The sequence below is a fragment of the Trichechus manatus genome, unplaced genomic scaffold (assembly GCF_000243295.1).
Source record: "Trichechus manatus latirostris isolate Lorelei unplaced genomic scaffold, TriManLat1.0 scaffold00022, whole genome shotgun sequence".
In the NCBI taxonomy this organism is placed as follows: domain Eukaryota; kingdom Metazoa; phylum Chordata; class Mammalia; order Sirenia; family Trichechidae; genus Trichechus; species Trichechus manatus.
Window position 1 is genome coordinate 5,245,755 of NW_004443958.1, and position 13,313 is coordinate 5,259,067.

The 13,313-nt window shown below is 41.5% G+C and overlaps 1 protein-coding gene across 1 annotated transcript; it reads left to right on the plus strand.

The window, feature by feature from the left end:
• Nucleotides 1–5,020: 5,020 nt before the first annotated feature.
• On the plus strand, nt 5,021–10,754 carry AARD (alanine and arginine rich domain containing protein). The gene is made up of 2 exons (XM_004373024.2): nt 5,021–5,269; nt 10,339–10,754. Exons 1-2 carry the CDS (start codon nt 5,021–5,023, stop codon nt 10,480–10,482), a joined length of 393 nt encoding a protein of 130 aa, XP_004373081.1. The 3' UTR covers nt 10,483–10,754.
• The last annotated feature ends 2,559 nt before the right edge of the window (nt 10,755–13,313 follow it).

Sequence of the window (13,313 nt, forward strand, 5' to 3'; positions counted from 1 at the left end):
CTAGGAAAATTAGAAGTCATCAGAAATGAAATGGAACGCATAAACGTTGATATCCTAGGCCTTAGTGAGCTGAAATGGACTGGTATTGGCCATTTTGAATCAGACAACCATATGGTGTACTATGCCAGGAATAACAACTTGAAGAGGAATGGTGTTGCATTCATTGTCAAAAAGAACATTTCAAGATCTATCCTGAAGTACAACACTGTCAGTGACAGGATAATATCCATATGCCTACAAGGAAGATCACTTAATACGACTATTATTCAAATTTACACACCAACCACTGAGGCCAAAGCTGAAGAAACTGAAGATTTTTACCAACTTCTGCAGTCTGAAATTGATAGAACATGCAATTGGGATGCATTGATAATTACTGGAGATTGGAATGCAGAAGTTGGAAACAAAGAAGAAGGATTGGTAGTTGGAAAATATGGCCTTGGTGATAGAAATGATGCTGGAGGTCGCACGATAGAATTTTGCAAGACCAACAGCTTCTTCATTGCAAATACCTTTTTTCACCAACATAAACAGTGACTATACACGTCGACCTAGCCAGATAGAATACACAGGAATCAAATCAACTACTTCTGTGTAAAGAGACGGCGGAAAAGCTCAATATCATCAGTCAGAACAAGGTCAGGGGCTGACTGTGGAACAGACAATCAACTGCTCATATGAAAGTTCAAGTTGAAACTGAAGAAAATTTGAACAAGTCCACAAAAGCCAGGGTATGACTTGGGTATATCCCACCTTAATTTAGAGACCATCTCAAGAATAGGTTTGACGCCTTAAACACTAATGACTGAAGATCAGACAAGCTGTGGAATGACATCAAGGACATCATTCATGAAGAAAGCAAGAGGTCATTAAAAAGATAGGAAAGGAAAAAAAGACCAAAATGGATTTCAGAAGAGACTCTGAAACTTGTTCTTGAAAGTCAAGTAAGTAAAGCGAAAGGAAGAAATGATGAAGTAAAAGAGTTGAACGGAAGATTTCAAAGGGCGGCTCGAGAAGACAAAGTAAAGTATTATAATGACATGTGCAAAGACCTGGAGATGGAAAAACAAAAGGGAAGAATACACTCAGCATTTCCCAAGCCAAAACAACTGAAGAAAAAAATTCAAGCCTCGAGTTGCAATATTGAAGGATTCTACTGGTAAAATATTAAGTGACGCAGGAAGCATCAAAGGAAGATGGAAGGAATACACAGAATCACTGTACCAAAAAGAATTGATGGACGTTCAACCATTTTACTAGATACCATACAAGCAGGAACCAATGGTACCAAAGGAAGAAGTCCAAGCTGCACTGAAGGCACTGGTGAAATACAAGGCTCCAGGAATTGATGGAATACCAATTGAGATGTTTCAACAGACGGATACAGTGCTGGAGGTACTCACTTATCTATGTCAAGAAATTTGGAAGACAGCTACCTGGCCAACCAACTGGAAGAGATCTATACTTATGCCTATTCCCAAGAAAGGTGATCCCACTGAATGCAGAAATTACTGAAGAATATCATTAATATCACACTCAAGTAAAATTTTGCTGAAGATCATTCAAAAGCGGCTGCAGCAGGAACTGCCAGAAATTCAAGCCGGATTCAGAAGAGGATGTGGAACCAGGGATATCATTGCTGATTTCCAGTGGATCCTGGCTGAAAGCAGAGAATACCAGAAAGATGTTTACCTGTGTTTTATTGATTATGCAAAGGCATTCAACTGTGTAGATCATAACAAATTATGCCTAACATTTTGAAGAATGGGAATTCCAGAACACTTAATTGTGCTTATGAGGAACCTGTACACAGATTAAGAGGCAGTTGTTCAAAAGAACAAGGGGATACTGTGTGGTTGAAAGTCCAGCAAGGAGTATGTTAGGGTTGTATCCTTTCACCATACCTATTTAGTCTGTATGCTGAGCAAATAATCTGAGAAGCTGTACTGTATGAAGAAGAATGGGGCATCAAGATTGGAGGAAGACTCATTAACAACCTGCGTTATGCAGAGGACACAACCTTGCTTGCTGAAAGTGAAGAGGACTTGAAGCTCTTACAGATGAAGATCAAAGACCACAGCTTTCAGTATGGGTTACACCTCAACATAAAGAAAACAAAAATCCTTACAACTGGACCAGTAAGCAACATCATGATAAACAGGGAAAAGATTGAAGTTGTCAAGGATTTCATTTTACTTGGATCCACAATCCACACCCATGGAAGCAGCAGTCAAGAAATCAAAAGATGCATTGCATTGGACAAATCTGCTGCAAAAGACCTCTTTAAAGAGTTGAAAAGCAAAGATGTCACCTTGAAGACTAAGGTGCACCTGACCCAAGCCATGGTGTTTTCAATTGCCTCCAATGCATGTGAAAGCTGGACAATGAATAAGGTATACTGAAGAACAATTGATGTCTTTGAATTGTGGTGTTGGAGAAGAATATTGAATATACCATGGACTGCCAAAAGAACGAACAAATCTGTCTTGGAAGAAGTACAGCCAGAATGCTCCTTAGAGGCAAGGATGGCGAGATTACGTCTCACATACTTTGGACATGTTGTCAGAAGGGATCAGTCCCCGGAGAAGGACATCATGCTTGGTAAAGTAGAGGGTCAGCGAAAAAGACGAAGACCCTCAGTGAGGTGGATTGACACTATGGCTACCACGGGCTTAAGCATAACAATGATTGTAAGGATGGCGAGGGACCAGGCTGTGTTTCCTTCTGTTGTACATAGGGTCGGTATGAGTTGGAATTGACTCGATGGCACCTAAAACAACAACAAATTTATACTCTGTTGGTTCCTGATGGACCATATGGATTTTCATAATTTCTACCAATAGAATTAATATTCAAATGTTTCTAGAATCTCGTTATGAAACAATATACAAAGATAGGTGTTTAATTGTGCTTAAACTATTATTAGGTGTTGAATTTGGGAGATTATCCACAGAGGCCTTGTAATCTGTATTCCTCCATATTCATTGAAATCTTTAGCTATTTCAGTAGAACTGACAATTTATGAGTGTAGGGTTCTGAACAGTGACCCAATCCCTCACTCACTCAACATGTCAACTAAGTACGTTCTCTTCCTCTTTGGGAGGCAGGTGTATCCAGGGTGTATCCTACTGGTTTGGAACACAACCAGACTGCCTACATGCAAATCCCAAGCTACCACTACCAGCTCTGTGAACTCTGGCATACTGCTTAACCACTTGTTGCTTCAGTTTATTCATCTATAAGGTGCAGAAACTAATAGTACTTACCTTACGGTTTTGTAGTGAATATTAAATGGGTTAATATATGAAGAGTGCCTGGCACATAGTAAACATTAAAAAAAAAATTAGTTCTTACCGTCATCAATACCTACCCTGGACCCTGGAACATTGAAGGCGACCTGTATATCTTTATTGAATGAATGAAAAACTCTAAGATGAGAGTACCGTGTGAACATCCCTGTCACTGTTTTTTGTTTTTTTGGTTTTTGGTGAAAATATACACAACAAAACATATACCCATTCAACCATTTTTCCATGTACAGTTCATTGACGATGGTTTCATACTTCACTTTGTGTCTCCATTCTCACTATCTCTACCCATACTGTTTCACCACCTTTAACTTACATTCTTTGCCCCTTACAGTTCTCATCCATGCTTTAGAGTTAGTGTTTTCATTTTGGTCTCATATAGGTAATTCTTTAAAAGGGTGCAGTGCTCAAGGCAAACATTTATTGAACTGAGCTGTTGTTTACTTTAAAGGTAACTTTATGGGATAGTTTCAGTTCAAGGTTTAGAAGTTGTTTCCAGGCAATAGATTTGGGGTGTCCCTTTAGTTTCAATGTAGCCAGTAAGTCTGGTTGACAGTAAGAATTGAAGTTCTGTTCCACAGTTTTCCTCCTTTCAGTCAAGATCCAACCATTGGGTCCCTCAGCAAAATGTTCAGTAATGGTAGTCAGGCACCATCCATTTCTTCTGGTCTCATGACAAGGGAAGTTGTGGTTCACGGAGGCAGTTAGACCTGCAGACCATTTCCTTCTTTGATTCCTGGGTCACCTTCTTCCTCTGTTGCTCCAGGAGAATAGGGACCAATTGTTCTGTCACTGTTTTTTTTTTTTTTTAAATTGCATTTTATGATCACACAAAATTTTTGATTGTTTATTCCTTTTTAGTAATTCTTCGTTAGATCAAAGAAAGCCAGTTGATTATGTTAATTCATAACGGATATATGAGTAACATTGGCACATGATAACAATGAATTGGATATTAAAAAATGACACTCTTTGGGGTAAGCCTGATTTCTGTTTTTCATTTTAACCCCTTTCTAAAATGTGAAAGTGTCAGAAAGGAGTCAAGTATAGAAAGGAGCACTGAGGTTCAGAATCCCGGGTGCATTCTGCCATTGTTAGACTTGTGGAAAGACCATTTTTTCTAACACGGAAATAGGGCCAAGCGTCTCCCACTAGACTGTGGACAATACCTGGGAACAGGTAATGGGGGCCTTTGCATTCCCAATACCTGGCACGTGCCTGGCACAAGAAAGTAAATAATCAAGGAAACTGGGGAAGCCTCTGTGACAAAAAATTCTACGTTTAGTCCCAAACCTTTCATCTGTGCCTCGCTCAGTCCTGAAGACTTCTTCTTGAACAGCTCCTCCCTTTCACTCCAAGGAGTAAGAAAAAGTTACTTAGTTGAAACGTCTGCTCAGAGTTCTGGGAACCACCTTCACCTTTCCTGCTAACGAGTGATAGAGGATGTAGATGGGGCTGGGAGAAATGAAGCATCTCTGAGCGGCAGAGCAATAATACCGTCCCAGGCGGCAGGGGTCTGGCGGGCTCCCTTAGTGACCCCCGCCCTGACCTGCCCTAATCCCCAAATTTGGAAACAAATCGCGAGCAAGCGCGAAGGAGGACCGACTGGGCATCTCTGAGACGTGACGGGGGACTCCGGTCGTCGCTAAGTGGAACTTCCCGGGGACCCCTCGGGCTCTAGGCAATAATAGGTCCCTTTGATCAGGGACCCAATGGATAATAGTCCCACGCGAGGCTTCCGCAGGGACAGCGTGGACGCCGACGCCCAGGACGAGATGCCCACCACCAGCGGGCTGTTGGAAGACATCAGGCGGCGGCTGCTGCGCGCCTTCCAGCGGGCGGTACCGCGCGCGGGCTCGAGACGGGCCCGGGAAGAGGCGGAGGCAGCGGCTGAGGCCCGGCCGGAGGAGCTTAGCTCGGCGCGCGTCGAGGGCGCCCTGGCCGCGCTGCGCGCGGAACTGGTGAGGGCGCGGGCTGGGCGGCCGGCTCCCGGGCGGCTCCTCCGCGGTCTTCTCGCCGCTCTGGGGATTAGGCCTTCCGTGAGGATTTGGGGAGGCTGTTCCGAAGAAGGGAAGGCGGGCATGCAGAGAGGGAGAGCTGCTCACTGGCCTTGATCTTCCCAGGATACCAACTCACACCCAGACACAGCGTTGGTCGCCCCCATCTCCCCAACAGCATCTGGGTGGGAAGGGGCCCTGCAGGACCCACGGCAGGGTGCTGGCACCCACTGGGGCCTGAGAGTCTACAAATGACACGCAAGATCCCAGTAACACTTCTCCAACTCGTTTCTGTACTTTTCTACACTACAGAGAACTTTTGTATGTATGGCATGTGAAGGAGGAAATTTGAATGAAGTAAATTATCTCTTGGGATTGTTGGAGCGTGTCTTCCTCCCTCAGGTCTTTTCTTTAAATCCTGCAAGTTTTACATTTTCCTTTGGTAAGAATTCAGAAAACTGGGAATCAGGGACAGATTAGCCAATATGCAAGGTCAGCACTGGTGCTTACCTTACTTACCAGATCATCTGTAGTGAACAATTTCACAGTTTCACAAAGATGTGGTGGAACCCATGTGAAATTGTTCACTGCAGTTTAGTAAGTAAGCGCAAGTAAACCCGTGCTGACCTTGCTTACTGGGTCGTCAACACCTGTCAGGGATTATAAATTTGAAAAGTGGCTTTGATTCTGTAGGAAGGTGCTGTGGGGTTGAGAGAGAGATGCCAGCCATACCTAGAAGCAGAATCTTTGATGTAGGGAAAAAATGTGAAATTGTTCGCCGCAAATGATCTGGTAAGGTAAGCATCATGCTTATCTTGCCTATTGGATAATCCGCCCCTGCTGGGAATAATAGGTTGTTTTGTAAAACTGTAGCTTTTGGACATTATACAGGATAGGCCCAAATATTAAGCAGGTGTTTAAAAAAAAAAAAACCCACTGCTGTCCAGTTGATTCTGACTTATAGCAACCCTATGATAAACAGGTGTAAGTGTTGGTAAATATTTTAGATTACTGTTTTTAATTTTTTAAAAAAACCTTAAATTAGACAAAATTTGAAAATAACAAAATGAGTGAAACAATTCAAACTTTAAAATGATGTTGCCTGTGAATGCATGTAGCGGAGACTTGGAAATTCTACTTGTTTTCACTGATTACTAGTAAAATATTAACCACTACTTCAGAACAGATTTAACCATCAGTAAATTCTCTGACTTAAAAATCTTAACAGAATATCTCTCGTTTCTAAGTTTAGGAAGCATAGTAGGATAGTAAATCTAATTTTACCCTTGTTAACGATCTTTATCTGACAGAGTTGTGCTATCTCTGATCCAGTCATATTGAAGAAACACCTAATTTTCTCACTGAGCAGCTGGCTAGCAGAGACACCTGATAACAGTTACATAAGGGTGTGCCGGGAGCCAAGAAGCCAAACTGGAAGGCTGAGACCCGGCTTAGCCATCATCTCTTTGTGCAGCTGACCGGGATATTTCACTACTCCTTTCTCCCCCTCAGTTGACTCATATTTAAATAAAATGAAGAGATTTTATTGAATAAACTCTGAGGCACCCTCCAACCTTAACATTCTAATAAGGTGCTCCATCAGCAGGATTTAAGGCAAGTTATGTATTGGGGATAGGGGTGGGAAGGAGGTGGGGAGTAAAACTCCAGACAGATGAGGGTTCAAATCCCAGTGTTAACATTTACTGGTGGCTTTGAGAAAGTTAATCAGCAAATGTGAGCTTTAGCTTTCTCATGTGTAAAATGGAGATAGTTCTCATAGGATTACTATAAGGATATGAGATAATGTTATATATGAAGTGCCTACAACATAGATGCTATTTATACAGCAGCTCTTATTATGATGATGTTGTGTGCCATTAAGTCAATTCCAACTCATAGCAATCTTATATGACAGAGGGTTGCCCAATAGGATTTCCTAGGCTGTAATCTTTACAGGAGGAGCCCTGGTGGTCTAATGGTTAAGAGCTACGGCTGCCAACCAAAAGGTTGGCAGTTCAAATCCACCAGGTGCTCCTTGGAAACCCTATGGAAACCCTGGTTGTCTAGTGGTTAAGAGCTACGGCTGCCAACCAAAAGGTCGGCAGTTCAAATCCACCAGGCGCTCCTTGGAAACTCTATAGGGCAGTTCTCCTCTGTCCTATAGGGTCATTATGAGTCAGAATCAACTCGATGGCAATGGGTTTGTTTTTTTTTGGTTTCAGTAATCTTTATGGGAACAGATTGCCATGTCTTTTCTCCTGCAGAGCGGTTGGTGGTTCTGAACTGCTGACCTTTTGGTTAGCAGCTGAGTGCTTAATTATTATAATAGAACTTGGAGACAGATTGAACAAAATAAGGACAGCACGTATGTATCAAAATTACTGAAGTCATTTGCGCTTAAGGACAGAGATTTATCCCAGAAAGAACCAGAGAATTTTACACGTACACACATGCTGTGTTTCGGGGGTGCAGACCAGGATCAATATCTGGGTCGACTGTTTCACCAATGTGTGTGACTGGTCATGAGGAAGAGGCAAAGGAGAGTGGATGCGTTAGCTTAACATCATCCCTCTACTAGAAGTTGTTGTTGCCGTTAGGTGCTGTTGAGTTGGTTCCGACTCATAGCGACCCTATGTACAACAGCACAAAACACTGCCCAGTCCTGCACCATCCTCACAATTGTTACTATGCTTGAGCCCATTGTTGCAGCCACTGTGTCAGTCCGTATCATTGAGGGTCTTCCTCTCTTTCACCGACCCTCTACTTGACCAAGCATGATGTCCTTCTCCATGGACTGGTCCCTCCTGATAACATGTCCAAAGTTTGTGAGATGAAGTCTTGCCATTCTTGCTTCTAAGGAGCATTCTGGTTGTACTTCTTCCAAGATAGATTTGTTCATTCTTCTGGAAGTCCATGGTATATTCAATATTCTTCACCAACACCATGATTCAAAGGCCTCAGTTCTTCACCAGTCTTCCTTATTCGCTGTGCAGCTTTCGCATGCATATGAGGAAACTATGAGAAGTAGTTTCTGATAATGCTCCATTAACTGTGTTTCTATAGGAATCAGTATTTATCCAAATATGTACATATTTGTGCAAGGAAAAATGATGAAGAAGTTCTATTAATTTAGAATTGTGTTGCTATTTATATTAGGTTTAATTATTTGTTGATTGAATTGGTCTTGGTGGGGGGTGCATTGATTCTAAGGTCTATGAATAGATTTCAGGGATTCTGTATACCTAAAATTATACGCATAATTTTGTATGTGCATGAAGTGCATTTTTTTTTCAGAGAGGTTCATAGGTTTCATCACATTCTCCAAGGGATCCACAATCAAAGAAAAGTTAAAAAACACAGGTGTTTGAATTTCCTAAATAGGTGTGATATATTTTGCTTTATTTAGCTGGTGAACAAGTATTGATAATTTCTCCCAGTGATTCTTGGCGTGAAAGTACATGATGGATATTCAGCAGTTCCATCATTTAGTCATTCATTTACTCAGTCTTTCAATAAACACATAGAGAATTTACCATGTTGTGTGCTCAGAAGTGCACTCATAGTTGGGGATACAATTATGAATAAGAAACAAATTCTGGCTTCAAAATCATCAGTTCAGTCTAATTTGTGTGTTATGAGAAGCACGTGTACAGAACACTGTAGAAACACACATAAGGGACAGCCTGGGCAATCAGGGAGGGCTTCCAAGAAGAGGTGGCACTTGGTTGGGGTCTTGAAGGGTAGATAGGAGTTCAGCAGGAAGAGAGACGGCAAAGAGCATCCTAAGTAGAGGGGGCAGAAGAAGGTATGGTTCAGCATGGTGTTCATTCAGGGACCAGCAAATTTTCTGACCAGCTGCAGTTCAGGCTCATGTGGTGAGAGTGCCAGGAAATGAAGCTGGAAAAGTAGAGCAGGATTATAGAGCATTTTGTGCCACAGGAGAGAACTGAAGCTTCCTGTAGGCACGACACAGGTGCAGGGGCTTTTTGTGGTGGTTGTGTTGCTGTTACTCTTTGTTTGCTGGACGCTCATTTACTTTATTGTTCGCTAATAGTTGCTGTCAGGGAAGTGTCACCAGGTGCTGAAGAATGGAGAAAAATGTCCTAGAGGGAAGCTTCAGTTAATTTTATCCAATGAGTTTTTGTTGCGAATTGGGAGAGGACTCGCAATGTTTGATTTTTACCAGCAGAACTCCTGGGTGCATCCTGGAGTGGTTTCTGTTGGCAGGTTGATGATGGGTTTTAAGCAGAGAGAGCAAGATCCTCAGGAACTGTATTAAACAAGGCCCTACTTTAAGAAATTTGCAAATGGTCGATCATAAGTTTTCAGCTGTAATACAAAGATTATGTTGGACTAACCTTTGTTGGACTGCTTCTTAGATAAACCACCCTAGGCATCTATTTTTGAATACATGAGGCCCTTCATAAACCCCCACTGAAGGAGGGTATAAATCAGCCTTGCTATATAACAGATTTCACTCTAGAGTGAAAAGTGTTTGATTATATAAGTACACATAACTGCACATATGCCTCTGAGGTGTTGTTAAATGTTTTTGCTCGGCAGGGAGACCATTTAAAATTCTGAAAACTTGAAATGACAAGTAATCAAGTAAATAGGCCTGGGTCCTGAATGCTCAGGTGGCCCTGCGTGGCTATCCTGTGGTTCAGAAAGCTCATAAAGATAAATGATTTCATTGCAGATCACATGCCATTGCTTGAAAACAGCCTTCCATGCATAGGTATTTTTCATATGGACAGCTTCGTGCATCAGCTGTTTTTGTTTTCATTTCAAGGCTATTTCAAAAGCTATCTGTATATCTGGATTTTACCTTGTCCCTTGTCATCGGGAAAGTCAGTTTTATAGCCAGGCCAAACAGGCAGGACTGGAGAATAAGATGAGAAATACATCTCTCTTGATATCTTATTTTCCCTTCTTACAAACGCCTTATTTTTCCTGTGCAGTCAGAGTGGTTTCATTTAATCTCTATCTCAGGCTAATAAAAATCCCTCCCTTTTTTTTCCCTTAACTTTTAGCTGGAAATGCGTTTCCAAAACCGCCAGCTGGCCAGAACTTTACTGGATTTAAACATGAAAATGCAGCAATTGAAAAAGGAGTATGAACTGGAAATTGCATCAGAATCTCAAGACCTGGAAGATAATGCTGTGAACCAGGAATAACAAAATACACATTTGAAGATCTGAACCCTAAAATTAACAGACAACGCCAAAATAATTCTGATGGTAGAATTATGGATGCTTTGTATAAGCTTTTAGGGGCAATTTGGAGACTGAAAACTCAGATGCTGTGGGGAAGTGACAGAAAACATCTAAGAGAGAAAGGAGTGGAAAATGGTGTGTAATCAAGTTTTAAATTTATTCATTGTTTTGGCTGGGAGATAGATATGAAAAGAATGTGTTGAAGAGTGCCTTAATACCAATTTCCAGCATTCCATAGCGTGTCAACTTAACTTTCTGCCATTACCCAAACTTTCTGATTCTGTGCTTTTTTAGCGTGATTTCTTTTTATTTGTCTGGTATCCATCCAGTATTCCTCCCTTTTTTGAGAATTACGTCTAGCTGGATTCCAACCAGGTCTCTGGGTGACGCGAGTGGTTTGCGCTAGACTACTAACCAAAAGGTTGATGGTTTGAATCCACCCAGCGGTGCTGCAGAAGAAAAGCCTGGCAGTCAGCTTCCGTAAAGTCCTTTGAACCTGAGCTCAGTTCTACTGGTAACACATGGTGCCACCATGGTTGCCAAATAGAGTGGATGGCAACTGGTTTGGCTTCTTTTCTTTTTTGGATTCCAACCGTGCCCTTTAGATCAAGTTTGCCATTCAGGTTGCCCCACCTCCTTGAATATAGTCATGCAAATCAAGGCAGGCTGGTCAGTTTTTCCTTAGGATCTTCTGAACTGGAGCTAAGGAAGAGATAACAAAAAAAACCAAACCCACTGCGTTGATTCCAACTCATAGCGACCCTATAGGACAGAATAGAACTGCCCCATAGAGTTTCCAAGCAGCACCTGATGGATTCAAACTGCTGACCTTTTGGTTAGCAGCCATAGCACTTAACCACTGTGCCACCAGGGTTTCCAATTCCCTAATGGTAGAAGCTGTGTGTGGGGGAGGGGTGGGTTGGTGGGGATTGGAAGGTCCAAGTAGCCATCACTGGAGAAAGTATGAGTTCTCATGAAGGAGGGTGAAACTGAACCACCCAGAACACAGAAGGGGCGAGAGAGTGCTGCTCTTCCTTGTCTCTGGGGTCAAGCTGTATAAAAACCCAGGCCTTGCTGTTACCTGGTTACATGAAATACCTTAGAATCCTCCTGATAAAGTCTCCTTTTCCAAGTAAATTTGAGTTGAAGTTTTATAACTTGTATCCAAAACTCCTATGTTAAGTTTTTAAGAGTTAAAATGGTTCTTATCGTTCAAGTGGGATATCTAACTACACCTTAAAAACGCCGAGTTTTTAATGTAAAAAAAAGTCAATAAAAAAGCTGGGTATCTAAATGATATTTACAAAGTTTATATCTGCAAAAAATTAATTTATAAAAATGTATGTAATCTTAACAGTTAATAAAAATAGTTCCTGAAGACAAAGGAGAACAGAATGGACGTGCTCTTTCTCTTTTGAAAATAAATACAAATTGTTTTATGTGCGTGAGGATTTGAGAATTATCTGGACCACGATAAGTTTGTAACTTTTTTTTTTCCCACAGTAAGCAAATTATTCTAGCCTTTAGTTCGTAATTTCTCCTGTCTGTAAAATTGAGTTATTACCATGTTCAGCTGACAGGACCTTCTCAGATGAGCTTTAAGCAGCATTCTGACACCGGCCCACTGAATTTCTTAAGACATTCTGCATATGAGCTTTTGGCCTTTAAGTATACAGACTGATAGCATAAATTTTATTTGTAAAATAGGTATCCTATGTGTCTCTTCCCCTGAAAGTTATAGAACTTCTGAGGAAAGAGTTGGTGGGGTTCTTTGTGATCTGTTCTTTGAAAAAGATTCTACTTGGTAATTGTTGGTACAGTCCTTTTCAAGTACAGTTTTAAGATTAATATTTATAAATCATTGTGATGTTGTCTTTAGAAAATACTCAGTTCCTTATAGAATACGGAGCTGCTGACATTGGTTAATATTCATGTGAATAGTTTGATTATATTGATAATGTATTGGGAATCCAAAGAAAGAAAATTTAAAAGAGAACTTCTGGAAATGGATGCATTGGGTTTTACTTTTTCAGACAAAAAGTCTCCACCATTTTTTTGGAAAGTTTTTGCTTATCCCTTTTTCCCCCTATTGTTCAGTGATAAACCTTGGATCTCTACATTTTAGGGGTGACAGAAGCAGAAAGAGAAACTCTTTGTTTCAAAAGTGTCTTAGTTTTTGAAAGTTCTAATCAGTGGAGTGGACTTGTGCAACATGGAAATACAATGGAAGCTTGATAAGCGAGATACATTTGTTAGTAAGGGGACATTGGTGTTCTGTGGTAGAATTCTCACACTTCCATGCCACAGACCTGGGTTCAATACCTGGCCAGTGTACCTCATGCACGGTTGCTACCTGTCTGTCAGTGGAGGCTTGTGTGTTGCTATGAGGTTGAACAGGTTTTAGCAGAGCTTCCAGATGAAGAAAGGAGCCCTGCTGGTGCAATGGTTATTGTATTTGGCTGCTGACTGAAAGGTTGGCAGTTCAAACCCACCAGCCACTCCATGGGAGAAAGATGTGGTAGTCTGCTTCTGTAAAAATTTACAGCCTTGGAAACCCATGGTGCCATTCTAAATGTTCTATAAGGTCGCTATGAGTTGGGATCAACTTGTCGCCAGTGGATTTTTTTTTTTTTTTTGGTCCAGCCTATGATGGTCTAGGAAGAAAGACCTGGTGATCAGCCAGTGAATGCCCTGTGGATCACAATGGTCCATTCTGTAGGCCATCATGGCGGTGGTACAGAACTGGGCAGAGTTTTATTTTTTTCCATTGCGCATGGAGTTGCCATGAGTTG

Coding starts and splice junctions, on each gene's coding strand:
- AARD (XM_004373024.2), top strand. CDS start 5,021: ATGGATAATAGTCCCACGCGAGGCTTCCGCAGGGACAGCGTGGACGCC. Junction 5,270..10,338: donor CCGCGCTGCGCGCGGAACTG/GTGAGGGCGCGG, acceptor CTTAACTTTTAG/CTGGAAATGCGTTTCCAAAA.